General features: G+C 38.5%; 1 protein-coding gene across 3 annotated transcripts in view; it reads left to right on the forward strand.

Annotated features, from left to right (window-relative positions):
* The first annotated feature begins 1,474 nt into the window (after nucleotides 1-1,474).
* The window catches only part of MAP3K7CL (MAP3K7 C-terminal like), a 31,757-nt gene continuing 18,989 nt past the window's right edge, over nucleotides 1,475-14,242 (forward strand). The window contains exons 1-4 of one of the 3 annotated variants that reach the window (XM_027887087.1): nucleotides 1,475-1,912; nucleotides 3,980-4,124; nucleotides 4,645-4,753; nucleotides 13,148-13,206. In XM_027887087.1, coding sequence (XP_027742888.1) covers nucleotides 4,684-4,753; nucleotides 13,148-13,206 — 129 coding nt within the window. In that variant the 5' untranslated portion in view covers nucleotides 1,475-1,912; nucleotides 3,980-4,124; nucleotides 4,645-4,683. Of the gene's footprint in view, nucleotides 1,913-3,979; nucleotides 4,125-4,324; nucleotides 4,389-4,644; nucleotides 4,754-13,147; nucleotides 13,207-14,242 lie in introns of those variants that run through there. The other 2 variants (XM_027887088.1, XM_027887086.1) reach the window with 2 other exon arrangements.

The raw sequence follows: 14,242 nt of genomic DNA on the forward strand, positions 1-14,242 counted from the left end.
ATGTATTCTTAGTAATTTAAACAACCTTTTAAAATGTGCTGTTTAAATTCATGTTGTTGGGAGTTTTAGCACAATCACCCCAATAATAAATAGATGCTAGAACAATTACAGTCAAATCATTCATCCTGATGCTTCAAATTTGATGTTCTGTATGCAGAATGCTATAATATTCTCACATTTTAAAAGTATGCCACCTCCCATAAAGTAGTAGTTTCAGGTGACTAATCATTGCATAAACCATGGAACTGATATTTAAATGCAAATTAGGGGCCTTTTTTTTGGTGTAGTTTTGGATCTTAGCCCATGAGTCACAGTTTTCAGAAGCAGCAAACTCCATAGAAGAGTGTAGCTGTGGCTACACTCTGGGCTCTTCAGTACAAGAAAGACAAGGAGCGACTGGAGATGGTCCAGCAGAGATCACAAAGATGATGAGGGGTCTGGAGCCTCAGGAGATACCTAACTAATGGTGTAGCTATCTGATACCCTCCCAGGTCATTGCTGGGGGAGAGGCAATGTGGGTAGGATATTTTTGCAGTTTAGTAATTTTGAAGTATAAAAAAGGTCTTTTGAGGCCACAAAGGCAACTGCTGGCTTCCAGACTTTTGCCCTGATGAGATCAATCCTGGGCTAGGGCCAGAAGGTGAGAGGGTGAGGAAGGACTTCAGACTGTCTTTATTTGTCCTGCAACCCCTCTATATCTCTGCTGAGCCAAGAGAATCTAGGAATGTGTCTACACAGATCTGGATTAGATAAACTCTTTCCATTTGGAATTTCAAGATATGACATACATTTTGAACTACAAAAGAAGGAGAACCCCCTTTTCAAGCACGGAACAATAAAGACATTCTGTATAATCATTCTATAATCGTTCTCCATTTTTCTCCATTTTTTCTAATGACAGTGGTAACAATCAATCAAAGACATGTAGGCAGTACAAGTGTGTGACAGAGTACTTGTGCAAGGCAGGGATTAAACCTTAATTTTCTGGCAATAGGAAGTAAAAGTTTAGGCTGAAGAAATTAATCTATTGTGATATTTCAAGGTTTATCTGCTAATGGCTTGCCAGTGGTTTCAAAACTGAAAACAAGCTATCCAAAATCACGCTAGGAAATCCTCTGAGTTCAGTCAAATCTCTGATTGAGTCAGCTTCAGTTATCACTGCCATCACCAGTTAATCTATAAATACATCTGCTTTTACAGCCCACGCATTCTGGGATTTGCCCATTGCCTCCTCAGAAGAGCGGGGCTAGAGCCTGCTGTTAAACAAGCCTGGCTTGGCAAAAGCCAACAAGAACCTAGCCCGAGAGGCCAAGCCCATCCGTTGTTGTCAGCTTTGATAGTCGCTGCTATCATTTGAAAATGCACTTGCAGCCAGTCCAAGTTGGTAGTGTCAGCCCAAGCTGATTGGAGCTGCAGACATTTTTGCTGACTGGAGTCATGCTATCTTTGCCAGTTTGCTGGAATAGACACAGACACTGATTGGGTCATGCTGAAAACATTCCTGTCCTATGAAGCAAGTCTGTTTGTATTTCAGGTTTGCCAGGACTAATGAATTAAAAATCTTGGGCTCACCACAGTTTGCTGCTTAATAATGCCTGTGACAGAAGGATTTTTTCCTCCCTGAAGCGTGACAGCATCATAATCCTTTGTCACTTGCAAGGAGAGGAAGGAAAAGCAGAATTGTGGAGAAAAGCGGAAAAGGGTGATCTTTTGGGACAGCAAAGCCTATGGGAAGTGCAGGTAGCAGCATGTTGCCCTGACAGCTGTCTCAGCTTCTCAGACCTTGTCAGTTCGTTGCTATGCAGCAGGTGCAGCCTTTTCTTTTATTGAAGCTTTACTCCATAAAGGCAACGACAAGCCAAGGCAGTGGCTGGCCCTGGATTATACAAGTGCAGACACTCCGCTAAGTGAGGTAAGGCAACAGGTGTGAAAAAATTCGGTAGAGCTGTTACAGCGTTTAATCTGAGTTCTGCTGCAGATTTTTTTTTTACAGAGGAACAGCAGCCAGCTCTCCAGGCAATTGTTGGGAAGAAAAGAGCTGCTCGTTAAATCTCATTAAATTCCAGGTTGCCCACTGACCCTCATCTCTGTCTACAGCGATATTGCTCGTCACGCATGGAGGAAGCAGGTGGGGAACTGGGGGCAGCCGATCTGAATGTTTCCTGGTATCACCTTGTTTGCACACAGGCTTCTTCTATCCCTCTCTGTGGCTGCTTTTTGTGATGAAGAGCTTGAGGATTTGGCACAAAAAGGAGTAAAGAGATAAATTCAATATTATCAAAAAAAAAAAAAAGGCTAACAGGGTAATTGTAGCGTATAAAGATGAGATTTCTTTTTCAGGATTGGAATAAAATGAAAACACTTTTTTGTGTTTTGATAGAATTCACCATTTCTTACTGAAAGGGTATTGATTTTTGCTCTCACATTAAGAGAATGATTAAAAGAGAGAATTTAAAAGCATTGCACACCACAGAGTATGGGACTGGGATAAAACAACAGACTTATAGCAATATTGTTTTGGCAACTTCAAAACCCCTAGCAGAATGCATCATTTTAATTTCTTAGGTCGTGATGGGAAATGTTTATTCTTATGTGGAAGACCACTTGAGATAATCAGTACCAACAACACAGAAGGATAAACAACCTTGTTTTAAAGATGCACTTATTACTTAAAATCTCATTTTGTGGGTTTTTTTCTTTACCTTGTATTGGAAAGTATGGAAGGGAAATATGACAAAGAATTTTGCCTTAATAATTCTGTTGTTTTTTTTAAAACAATGAGTTGTATCAGATATTTCCTATGAAGTGAGGGTGGGGAGGTGGGGAAGAGATCATTAATGCTCAGAAGGTAAAAGTTATTCAGTTTGATGCAACACACTTCAAAATAAAGTATTTCAGTTGACTCCAAGGGTCTTTTGCTGAGTCCAAAAACATACATGGCTACAATTATTTGACTTTTCTGTGTCTCTGCTCCACAGATACCAGTTCAGGTTTTTTATATCTTGAACATTAGTAAGGGAGAATTAAGAACAGTTCCTGGTATCCTTTGTGTATTAGCAGAAAGAGACACTCTCAGCTTCAATAAGATTCATTTGAAGTAAGGATTGTAGATTACTTGTTGTTATTTTAAGAAAAGATTATGCACTTCAAATAACAAGTAACCATATCAGTCTGCTAAGTAAATATCAAAACAGACAAAGCAAATAAACAAGAAATGCTGAAATTAATGGACACAACTCAAATTTGATCCTATTCCACTGACTGCATGGCAGTGATGCCAGGGAAGTGTTTGATTCATTTGTGCACCACCAAGGAAGACTGAAATACTGTTCTCTTGACCTTTTGAGACTGCCAAATAATTCAGTGTAAATTAGAATGAGTTTATAGGATTTCCCTGCAATATAATAGCCACTTTACTGAAAAACTGCAAGACTATTGGCTTTGGAAACTGGCTTTTGTTTTCACTTGCTAAATACTTAGTTTTCTGTTGATAATGAATTAGTAAATTCATTGTATTTTTCTGATGAATTTGGTTTCTAATTGACTAAGAAGTTTTTATGGTAATTTAGAAGCTACTCTCTTAATTTTCCACATAGTTGGTATGAATACAATGTGTGCTGGATAGCAGTCCACAGTCCTAAAATAATTTCCTTATGGGCAGATCTTTTGCATGCATGAAGTCCCAGTGACTTCATGTTATCCACACATGGAGCTTACACATCAGAAGTTTAATATCTTTGAATTTTAGAAGCTGTGTGCTAGATAATCAAGGAGATTGCTTGTGCTCAGCTATTCAACAGTTTAACCAAAACTGTTCATCCAAAAGGTTAAATATACATAGTAGAGCTCTGAGTACAACTCTTTAGTGTACAGATATGTTTTAATTACACCATTAGAGATCAATAGCAGCTAGATTTTGTTGCCCACCAATTCTTTAGTGCCAGGTTTAAAATGAACTAGCTGTTTTCTTAATGGACAGGGTTTCATCTCAGTAAAACCACCTTTTGTAATTGATGGTCTCAGAAGAAAGACGGAGGACGGAATAAGGTCCCGATCCGGGAGCCAAACCCATGCAGACAGACCCCTACACCTGCACAGACTTCCACTGAAAAATCACCACCAAGGTTTGGAGACCCCGTAACTTTCTGACCATTAAATGTGCAACTCTCAGGCACAGCTGGACTGGGGGAGTCATGGGTGGAAGGTAGGAGGATGGGTGCCTCCTCATTGACACCATGTGGAGTGGTGTGCACATTTCCAATCACAGGGCAGGCTTGGGGTCATGTTACTCTCAACTCCCCACCCCTTCTTCCTTCTTCACCTTCAGAACCAGGCAACATTGCCACAAGTCAAGGCTTGCTGAAGGGGCAATGGCGGGGAGGAAGCAGGTGAGGAGAGGGGTAGCTTCCTTTGCCATCATTCTTTCTAATCTATAAATATCAAAAATAAAGGCAGTCTCTGCGCTGAATTTCATTTAATTCCTTTTTTAAAGGGAAAAGTGAAATGGTGCTCCCTTGACTTTGATTCTAAACGTTGCTTAGCTAGAATGGGAAAGGTAGCTGTGAGTGCATGAACAGCATTAAAACTCATTTATTGAATGATGTCACATGCTCTGTAATAAATATATTGTTTGTATTATTGCAGCTGGAACAAACAAGTAAAAGCATTGACTCAAGTGCCCACATGATCACTACCGCCAGGGTACCTGCTGATAAGCAAGTACGAATTGCCTTCAGCCTGAATGACTCCCCAGGTACAGTTTAATTTACGGAGTAAACCACAATGAAATAGTTGGTTTTGAATTTTACATGTACTTACCAGTGTTTACAATATCAAATGTAGTCCAGGATAATGGGTGGACTTTTTTCCTGAGTGGCAGCTGTGATCATTTTTCCTGTCTGATAACTTTTAATGTTTCCATTAACAATTTCATTAGAGTAAATCCACTAGACTGACAGTTTAGAACTTAGCTTTCTTTCAGTGGTTTGTGGGCTATACTGAGGACTGTGATTAACTATCAAATCTACCTGCACGTGCAGTATATCTGATGTTATGGAATTGTAAAACAAGAAAAGTAAAAGGACAAGTTTGAATGAGCCTAGAGCAGGAAGGGACTTTTTTTAGCAGGAAGGTTGAAAAGTGCCACATGTGCCCAGCTTGGTGAAAGGTTTCAGGAAATGCATATCCCACATGACATCTCTGAGAAAGCAGCAGAACTTTCACTGATGTTTATACTGTTGGCCAGTGCCCAAACACACACTGTACATACACACGGACCCTTTGGCCTTTGGAACAGATGAATATTATTAGTTTGCACCTTCAGTATTATGAAGTGCCAGAGAGCTGTTGCCAAACAATGAAAGCCAGAATAAAATAAAGCAGAAAGGAAGCTGAAAAGCATCCCCAAAAAATTGGCTATTGCTTTTGTTAAAAGTGCCTGGAGTCAGGGCTAAGATGTGTTTATGGATCTCTGATAACTAAAACCCTCTACTGTTGCATGTCTTATGGGACTCTGCACTGTGGGATAACGTGTGAGGCTGCTTCCTGAGCTTTGTGTGAACAGAATCTCAGCTTGAATAGACTTTTCTCATGCAAAAAATATTTTAGAATATGCATCATCTTTCCTAGTTAATTTTTCTGTAATACTAATTTTCAGCTACAATACTCAAATACAATCTCACTCCCTAAGCAAGGGAATTAAAAAACAAACCTTCATATGTTATTGAACCTAACTTTCAGTTCATAAAGATGAGTGACAGAGAAAGATTAGGACAAGGAATATAAAGAAATAACTGTGATCATATATGTACCCTTTTTTTAAATTAACATAATCTAGTAATTACATTTTTATTACAGAAAGCAGTAAAGAATCATTCTCATTCTCAAGATACAGTCATGTGGTAAATCTCATACAGGAATTATGGCAAAGATAGGTCTTGAAGAGAGATGTCACTTATGGAAAAAGGATGCTTATGTGAGACACTGCAAACAAGTCAGGGAAGGCTGAAACCATGGGAAAATCAAAGACAGCAGACTGGTTTGTGACAAGAGATGACAATAGGAAATTGCAAGGTTGTGACTAGCTTGGAAGAAGGGGATATGAAAGGCAGGAAGCCTAACTTCCTTAACATTGCTTCATGTTTTGGTTTTTTTTACTTTTTTATCCTGCTAATAACTCCAGCCTCTCTCGTAATGTTTAGGAAAATGAACCCAGTTAGAGAAAGGTAGTTTTTTCCTGCCACATATTGTTAAGCTGTTCCATAATTTTGAATCCTTTATGGTATATATGCAAGTGTTCCTGCAGTATGCAATCCAGAATCTTCATGAGTGCTGATAAAAGAAAATAGCAACCCATAGAGTGAATGCCGTGTACTCCTCTGCATCACATGCCTGTGAGGGCTACCAGGAGGCCTAAATCAACATATTGTTTTACCATGTCACAAGTTTCAAGAGTTATTATGTTTAATACATTTAAAGAAGACAAAGGAAATAAGCTTATAACAGGTATGAAAATTTCTAGCAGACTCTAGTTGAATCAAGAAATTAAAAACAAGTACTTAAAACTTTTTTTTTCAAGATGAGCTGGAAAAGCATTCAACAGGTAGACCTTTAGGTATTCCATGGTTTTCCAGGCAGAGATTTTTTCTTTTTTATATTTCTTTATTTATTTTCTTTCCTTGACAAGGATATATTTTTTTTTCAGTTTAAACAGGAGTTACCTGCTGTAAGTGTGGTAGTAAAGCATCAGCTGAGGCTCATGCACTGCTAGGCATGAACAGTAAGTTCTTCACCAGGGCTAAGTGGTCAGGAAATTGGTCTGACTTAAGCTTTTCCTTAAATTCTACCTCACTTGAAAGGCACAATGACACAGTTGACCAAAAAAGGCTGCATTCTCCTTCCGGGGCTGTACAATTGCTTACTAGGAGGAACTGGCAGCATAACTGGATATAAAAAGGGGAAGTGGAATGTTTCTTCTGGGTGGCAATTATCTCACTGGCTAGGATTGTAACCAAGTACTGGGTGTGAGAAGCAGTGAAAGGAGAAACTGCTCTCAACTTCACGAGAAGAAATTACTTTGTGTTAACTGCCCTACAAGACTGGGGCTGGCTTATCCCGAGTGTACAAGAAATAAATTAATTGCGCTATATTATTTGTCAGTCAACACCTGATGGCAAATCCTGGCCAGTTTTGTGCCATATTTTTAATTTGAAAGTAGGGTAACCAGTTACTTAAAAGTCTCAGGAGCAGCCCATTAGTGGGTGCTATATAAGACAGTTTTATTGTGTATGTCTTATTCCTGTATGTATAGATCTCTATGTTTGGCTCTTTCACTCAAGTTCACTAACACAGGTTTCCCACCATATTGCACCAGTTTTGACTTCAGGTACCATTTTAAATTAATGAATTGGAAACATATTATTCCAGCCCATCTTACATCACTTGGAAACTAAAGCAGTTTGAACTAAATATGGTGTTCCAAGATTTAAATAAGTGTTTCAAAGTTGATAATTCATTGTGGTTTATCAATATCAACTTCATTTAACCAGTGAAATTCAATATGTCCTAATCTTTATCACTCTTATTTACGGATATATTAAGATGCAATGATTATAAGAGGAACTTCATGAAGTGGATTTTTTTTGTGCATGACTTCAAAGGGAAGGTTTATAGGTAAACATTTCTTCACCTTGCCTCCTAGAATAAAAGCTTGAGTCTGGATGAAAAGTTCTGCTTGTGACATGTGGTGATATATGACTGGTTTTGAAACTATTAGTGAATTCTTTTATTTGAAATTAGTCTACCTCTGATAGAATATTCCTGAAAAATCAGTGACAAAGAAGGCAAAACATAAATTTTCTAAAGAACCCCACAGACAGTGAAACAGAGTAATATTTTTGCAAGCATAGCAAAATTACTTATTTTACTCCTCTTTATGCTCACCATCCCAGTGACCACAAAGAACTTTTTGCCTTTCTAGCTGATCATGCAAGACTGCTTTGCAGTGGTTGCTTCTTCAAAAGCAACCTTCAAATCCCTTCTCCATCCTTATTTTGCATGTAATGGCAACAGAGGCTTCCCAGCTTTCCAGGAAGGGTTGCTAAAAATATATGGCTAAAATTTACAAAACTAGTTTCCTAAAACTACACCCAACCTACAAGGAAGTGGCTTGGTCTTTGGGGAATTAGACAGGAACTCATGTGAGATACCTTCAAAAGGATATTCATCTGAGGATGCTTATGCTTTAGTGAAGGTATACGGAGTAGGAGGATTTTGCTGTCATCTTTTCTGTTATGGACTGCTTCTATTTTTGGGAGGTCCATAACTCTTATTATTGAGCAAGACTTCACATCCTATTCCTGGGTGAGGCAGTGACCATTCCCCACTATTTTATGAGTGAGGTAACTGCGAGGTTTTATAAGGTCGTGGCAGGCAGGGCTGTGAATATAAGCCCTGGAGCTTCACACAGCAGTGCCAAGTTGCAGTCACTTAGCCACACAGCCTTCCAGGATGAATTTGATGAGTTGTCTGTCAGTGTACAGGGCCAGAGCTGCTGGATCTCACTGTTCTCCCAGGGTCAAGAATGGACCCTGACACACAGTTTGCTGGTGTTGCCCCACTGCAAGTTGTGGTGATTGCAGTTGAGTTTGAGTACTTTTCCTGTGTTAGGGCTGATCCACTTACAGGATAACAGCCTACTTATGTTACCAATTTAATTCTTTAATTTAGGAGCAAGAAATCTGAATACATGGAGGAGGAAAAAAAATAGTACCTGATTGTATAATTAAATACTGGATCATAACTCAGTTACTCAAGGAAACAGAGCTGTGACTGGCATTTCCTATGTTTCGAGTGCTTGATTTAGCAGCCTTAATGTGCTTTCAGAGCATTTAAATTTTTCTATTCTATTTCTGTCTATCTTTATGAAGATTATAGAGAAACTAATTTGTAGCTTTATACTGCGAGCAAATCAGATGTTGTTCTTAAAGGATTTATTGCCTGTAGCCCACGATTTTAGCTAAAGGGAGCAGCCATATAGGAAGAGACTTGGATATTACACTTCATTGTACCAGACATTGTGTCAGTTAGACAGTGACATGTGAAGGATTTCTCATCTTTGTCAACGTGATGGAGATCTGGGATGTTGGAATCTCCAGGAGGCCAGAACATCATTAAATCAGTGGAGCTTTCCAGAAAGCAAGATTCATTCTCTAAAGTGCAACATTAGCATATATCAGAGGAATGCCTCAGGACATAAGAACATAAGTAGTAAGCCTTTTATATAAAGACAATCCATCCTAACAGAGTTCAGATGCCCTCTGTTATAATGACGGCTTTCAGCAACAAGCAAAGCAAGCACGTGAACCATGAAACAAACAGGAAAATCAAACCCTTTTGTGCACATGAACCAAGTCTTTGGGTCAAAAAACCATCGAGTGTTCATCGTGTAATCAGGTTACAGGTCTTTAGGGCACTTTCAAATATAGAACTTCAAAATTAGATTTGGGATCTACGGGAAATCAGGAAGTGCTCCTCATTTAGAAATCACGTTATAGATGCATTAACTTAGGTGGCTGTAATGAGGTCCCTGATATGATCCTTTTACATCACCAGTCAGTGCTGTTGAGTTTGCTGGGATGGCCATGGCATCCATATGTATGTTATTCTAACTTCCTCATTTCCTTTTGACCAGTATCTTAACTCATTTTCAGGTGTAGCAAGTTCCTGTCTTTGATTTTTTTAAATTTTTTTTTTTAAGAAAATAGGTTTTCAACATCCAACTTGAATTATAAATCCTTTTTCTTTGTGAGTTTTCTTACAGTGGCCACAGAGGTGAGATTCTCTTTGTAGCTGTCGAAGAATCAACCTAGATATTTTCAGGGGTTTTTGGTGTAGAAAATCCACTAACTTTATTGTGAGGGGGGGCACTGATCAGTGATTCCTAATCTAAGCACTCATTAAAAATTGATAGTGAATTGAGAAAAGGAGAAAAAGAGATATTTCTGAAATTTATTGTCTAGTTAAGGAGATGTAGAGTAGACAATAACAAATACAGATAGATAAGGAGATAGTTCTGAGAGTGTTTTGTTCTTCAGAATACTTACATTAATTTTTCAGACATTTCTTGTTTCTGATTTTCAGAGTCAATAGATTCTGAAGGCAGAAATCAATGTAATTTTGGCTGGTCTTTTGCATAATGCCCAGTATTTCAGCTTGTAGGGGCAATAGTGATTCTTTCAGAAAAAAAATGTAAGAGTTTATATCCTTGCTCTTGACTTTCTGAAAACATCCTCAAAGAAGTTTTAGGAGCTGAATGACTGCTTTCATTTGCTTTCCCCTTGTGTGAAATTTAATCGTGTTTAGTTTTTACCGAGTGATTTTTGTTGTTATTGTTTTGGTTGTTACTTTGACAACAGTGGAATACAAACTGACCTGAGGCAGTAATTTATTTCACTGAAAGCTGTGGGGAAAGTCTTTTCTTGTTCTTTTTGTGGAAAACAAGATTGCAGTTAGCTGTGAGGATTTCTGTTAATTTTCTGTTAAACTGAGCAAAAAATCTCAAAAGAGCCTAAGAGAATCAGGAGCTCAGGAAAATTTCAAGCCACTAAAGTCCTCCCCAACATTTCTAGATGATGTTCTGCACATTGGATGATGATTTAAACAAGTCTTAAACTAGTATCACTAAAAAAAACCCCTAGCAGCTGTTCAATAGATGCTAGGGCAGGCCCATTATAAAATGTACTATGGTATGCCGTAATGGTTAGGATACCAGTACGTTCTATTTATGGTACCATTGACTCAGTCACTTGAGTTCAAAAAATAAACAGGGAACATCTGTTTATTGAAAGGATTTCCTCTATATTAATTTCTCTCTCTATTCCATCCTTTATGAAGTGCTTCCAAACTTTTTTAATTGGTTCTTTTAAGAGGATATTCCAATTTATTTTCTAATATTCTGACACTACATTAGTTTTATTTTCTTATTAATAGCTGACACAGTCAAAAAGTAATTACTGGCTGATGTTGCTTCAATTTTTTTTTTTTTTTTTTTTTTTTTTAGTACTTTGAAGGGTTGCTTTTGCTATGTTTTTCTTAATTTTAAAAATGTTCAGGATTCCCTCCTTAAAGCTACTGTACCAGAGATTGTACTGCTGGAATTGTCAAAACAAATAGCAGCTTAACTGCCATCCATGACTCTGGTCCAATATCTCTGTCAGAATATTTAACAGCTATTCAGCCAAATACTTGTAGAGCAGCTGTAGCCCTAGTCGGACTGAGTTTTATTCTGTCCTTCCTTTTAGCCTTGCCATATGATTCATCTTTCTTCTTTTAGAAAATTAGTCTATTTATAAATATTGTACAAGAAAGCAAGAGCAAATTAAAGGTAAACACTTGCATATCCTCATGATACAATCCTCTACTATTAAAGCAATTTAAGTATATTCCAGAATGGACACGTCTGGGACATGGTGTGAAAAAATGAAGGGGAGCGCACACATGACACGGGTATGACTTGGTAATGCTAGCAAGACTCCTACAGCATGGAAATATTACTTCATTTTTTTCTTCTCTGGGCATCCCTTCCTAGGCTCTGACCATGTGTTAGTCTGTATGCTTATTTTTCATAGGATAAGGTGACTTTTTTTACTTTTCCCCCCCTAATTTCCTTTGCTATGTGACCACAGAGAGCAGGATAAAAAGATATCAAATATTTGACAAATAATTTAGATCCTAGCCTGTACTCTTTCAGAATATCCAGAATCCTGCTTTGATATGTGGTCCTCCTAATCTTGTTGGGGTTTTGTTGCTGTGTACAAGTCTGCCAGCATACAGCTTGTTTCAGGATCTGAACCATGTTAGCAATTTTCTCTTTTGATAACCATCCTTACTTGATTTTGATACATTACAAATAATTGACTCTAAGCTAATAGTAGCGTTCTCCTCACCTCCCATAACGTGTAGTAAGATGCATAAGCAGCCATCACAATCCAGTGCAAAACTGATAGTGTGGAAGTCACTGAGAAGGAAATGCTGGGATGGCTAGCTGTGATGCTACCAAGTGTGATTCCAAGTATGTGTCCCACCTCAGTCCAGCTACTACTGGGTGGGTGTCCACATCACAAGCCTGACGTAACTGGCAGAGTCTGTCCCACCTTTGCTGGAAGCCTGAACTATAAATGAATAACGAACAAACAAACAAACAAATAAAAACATGGTTTGGCTTGTTGTCAAGATTGCTCTAACTCTAACCCATAAGGATTGTAATGGACAGGTTAAAATCATGTCTCTGTAGTATGGAGAAATTTGTGGTGCCTTTCCCATTCTAATCATGTCTGTGCAGGTAACAGTCTTCATAGAATCATAGAATCCCAGAACCATAGAATGGTTTGGATTGGAAGCAACCTTAAAGGTCATCTAATTCCAACCTCCCCAGCTCCAACCTGGCCCTAAACACAAACTGGCCCTAAACACTTCCATAGCTTCTCTGGCAACCTATCCCAGTGCCTGACCACCCTCACAGGGAAAACTTTCTTCCTAATACCTAATTAAACCTACTCTCTTTCCATTTGAAGCCATTCCCCCTTGTCCCTTACACTGCATGTAAATTGTAAATAGTTTCTCTCCATCTTTCCTGTAGGCTCCCTTCAAACACTGTAAGGCCACAATTAGGTCACCCCAAAGCCTTCACTTCGTGTTTCAGGGTTGCCAGGCCAGTTTGTGTGTTCTTGTGATTGTTTTTGCCTTCATTCAGTTGATGAACCCTTTGGTAGTAGCGATGCTGTCCTCAGAAGGTTCTTTGCTTTGCAGTGTAATGGAGAGAGCCCAGGAAGAAAGACAGTTTGGGTTTATTGGTTTTATTAAATTATTACATGTTCCACTGGACTAACTGGCTTTGTTTTGTTTCTTAATCACTGCAATACAAAATAGATTTTCTGTCTTTCCAGCAACTAAATGTTTTCTTATTAACAACCTACTAGTATTTTCAAGAAGTCTGTTAAGAAATCTCAACTGTAAAAGATAAGATATGGAGTTTTTTTCAGGATCCAATATTATTGTCAATATATGCAATATAGAACTTCATCAGACAGATTATTTGAAATGGCCTTTTTGGTAGACATTGAATTTTAACATCATGTTTACCTTTTAGATGATGCTGCCCCTGAAAACTTGTCTTTGGCATTTCCAGAACTAGATCAGCAGCTGCAGGTAAACTTTTTTTTTTGGTTACAACAGCCTATTTCACAGTCACTATACCTGTTACGATAAAAAACATTGTTATACTAAGGTGGAATTTTTTAGTGGTGCTTTTCTAACCCATTGACATTTAATAAGACTGTACACATCCATAGAAGAAAACGTATATCCGTGGAAGAAACCATCTGCAGAAAATTTGGTTTGACATTTTTAATCGAATTGCAGGGAAATTGCTATTGCAACAACCTCACCTGATTTTAAGACTTTTTATACAATTCCTGTGTAAAATGCAGGACATGCTGTTGCACTGCAATGAAGAGAGTTCTTGTGTCTTTGACAGGAGAAGGAATGAGCCAAGTATTATATTCTTATGTCTGCAGGCTGTGCTATGATGATGTCATGAGCTTTCTCTGAAGCATTCCAACAGAAGATGTACTGTCTACTGTAGTGCTGTTTCACCTTTAATCTTGGGGAAATAAAGCTAGTCATCAGGATTGATGGGAGCCTTATCAAAGTAACTGCAGTTCGTGCTGCATAGTCAGTGACCCTGATGATGGCCCTGGCAGGTGCCTGCAGACAGCCTGGGATAAAAGTGATGAGTCCTTTTGTGACCAGACTGATTTGTCAGCATAGGATGACAGAGCCCCAATACACTGGACAATGAGCAGTTGATGGCAGCTCCATAGTTCACCAGGCACAGAGCCAGTTCCACATCCAGGAATTATTTCACTTCTCTTTGTGGAGATTCTGGAGTGTTTGTTGGCTTTTGTAAAGTACTTCAGATCATCTGTTTTCCCGGGAGCATTTAGACTTCCTCTGATATTTCACTATGAAGGCAGTTGCTTCCTGGGTGTAAATTGAGAAAGGCATTAGCAGACCATGTTTGTCCAATAATGTCATCTTTCCTGTATCCATCAGCTAGTGAGACAACACGGGAGGGCTCCTGACTTCAAGGGCTGACTATTCTCTCCTATTGCTCTAATCAAAAGGGTGTCTGCAAAAGGAATGAACAGTGACAGAGACTCTTACTGCTCTATCCCTCTCATCA

This window comes from Empidonax traillii, unplaced genomic scaffold, assembly GCF_003031625.1.
Source record: "Empidonax traillii isolate 1590-97213 ecotype Southwest subspecies unplaced genomic scaffold, ASM303162v1 scaffold203:size1130161, whole genome shotgun sequence".
Classification (NCBI taxonomy): domain Eukaryota; kingdom Metazoa; phylum Chordata; class Aves; order Passeriformes; family Tyrannidae; genus Empidonax; species Empidonax traillii.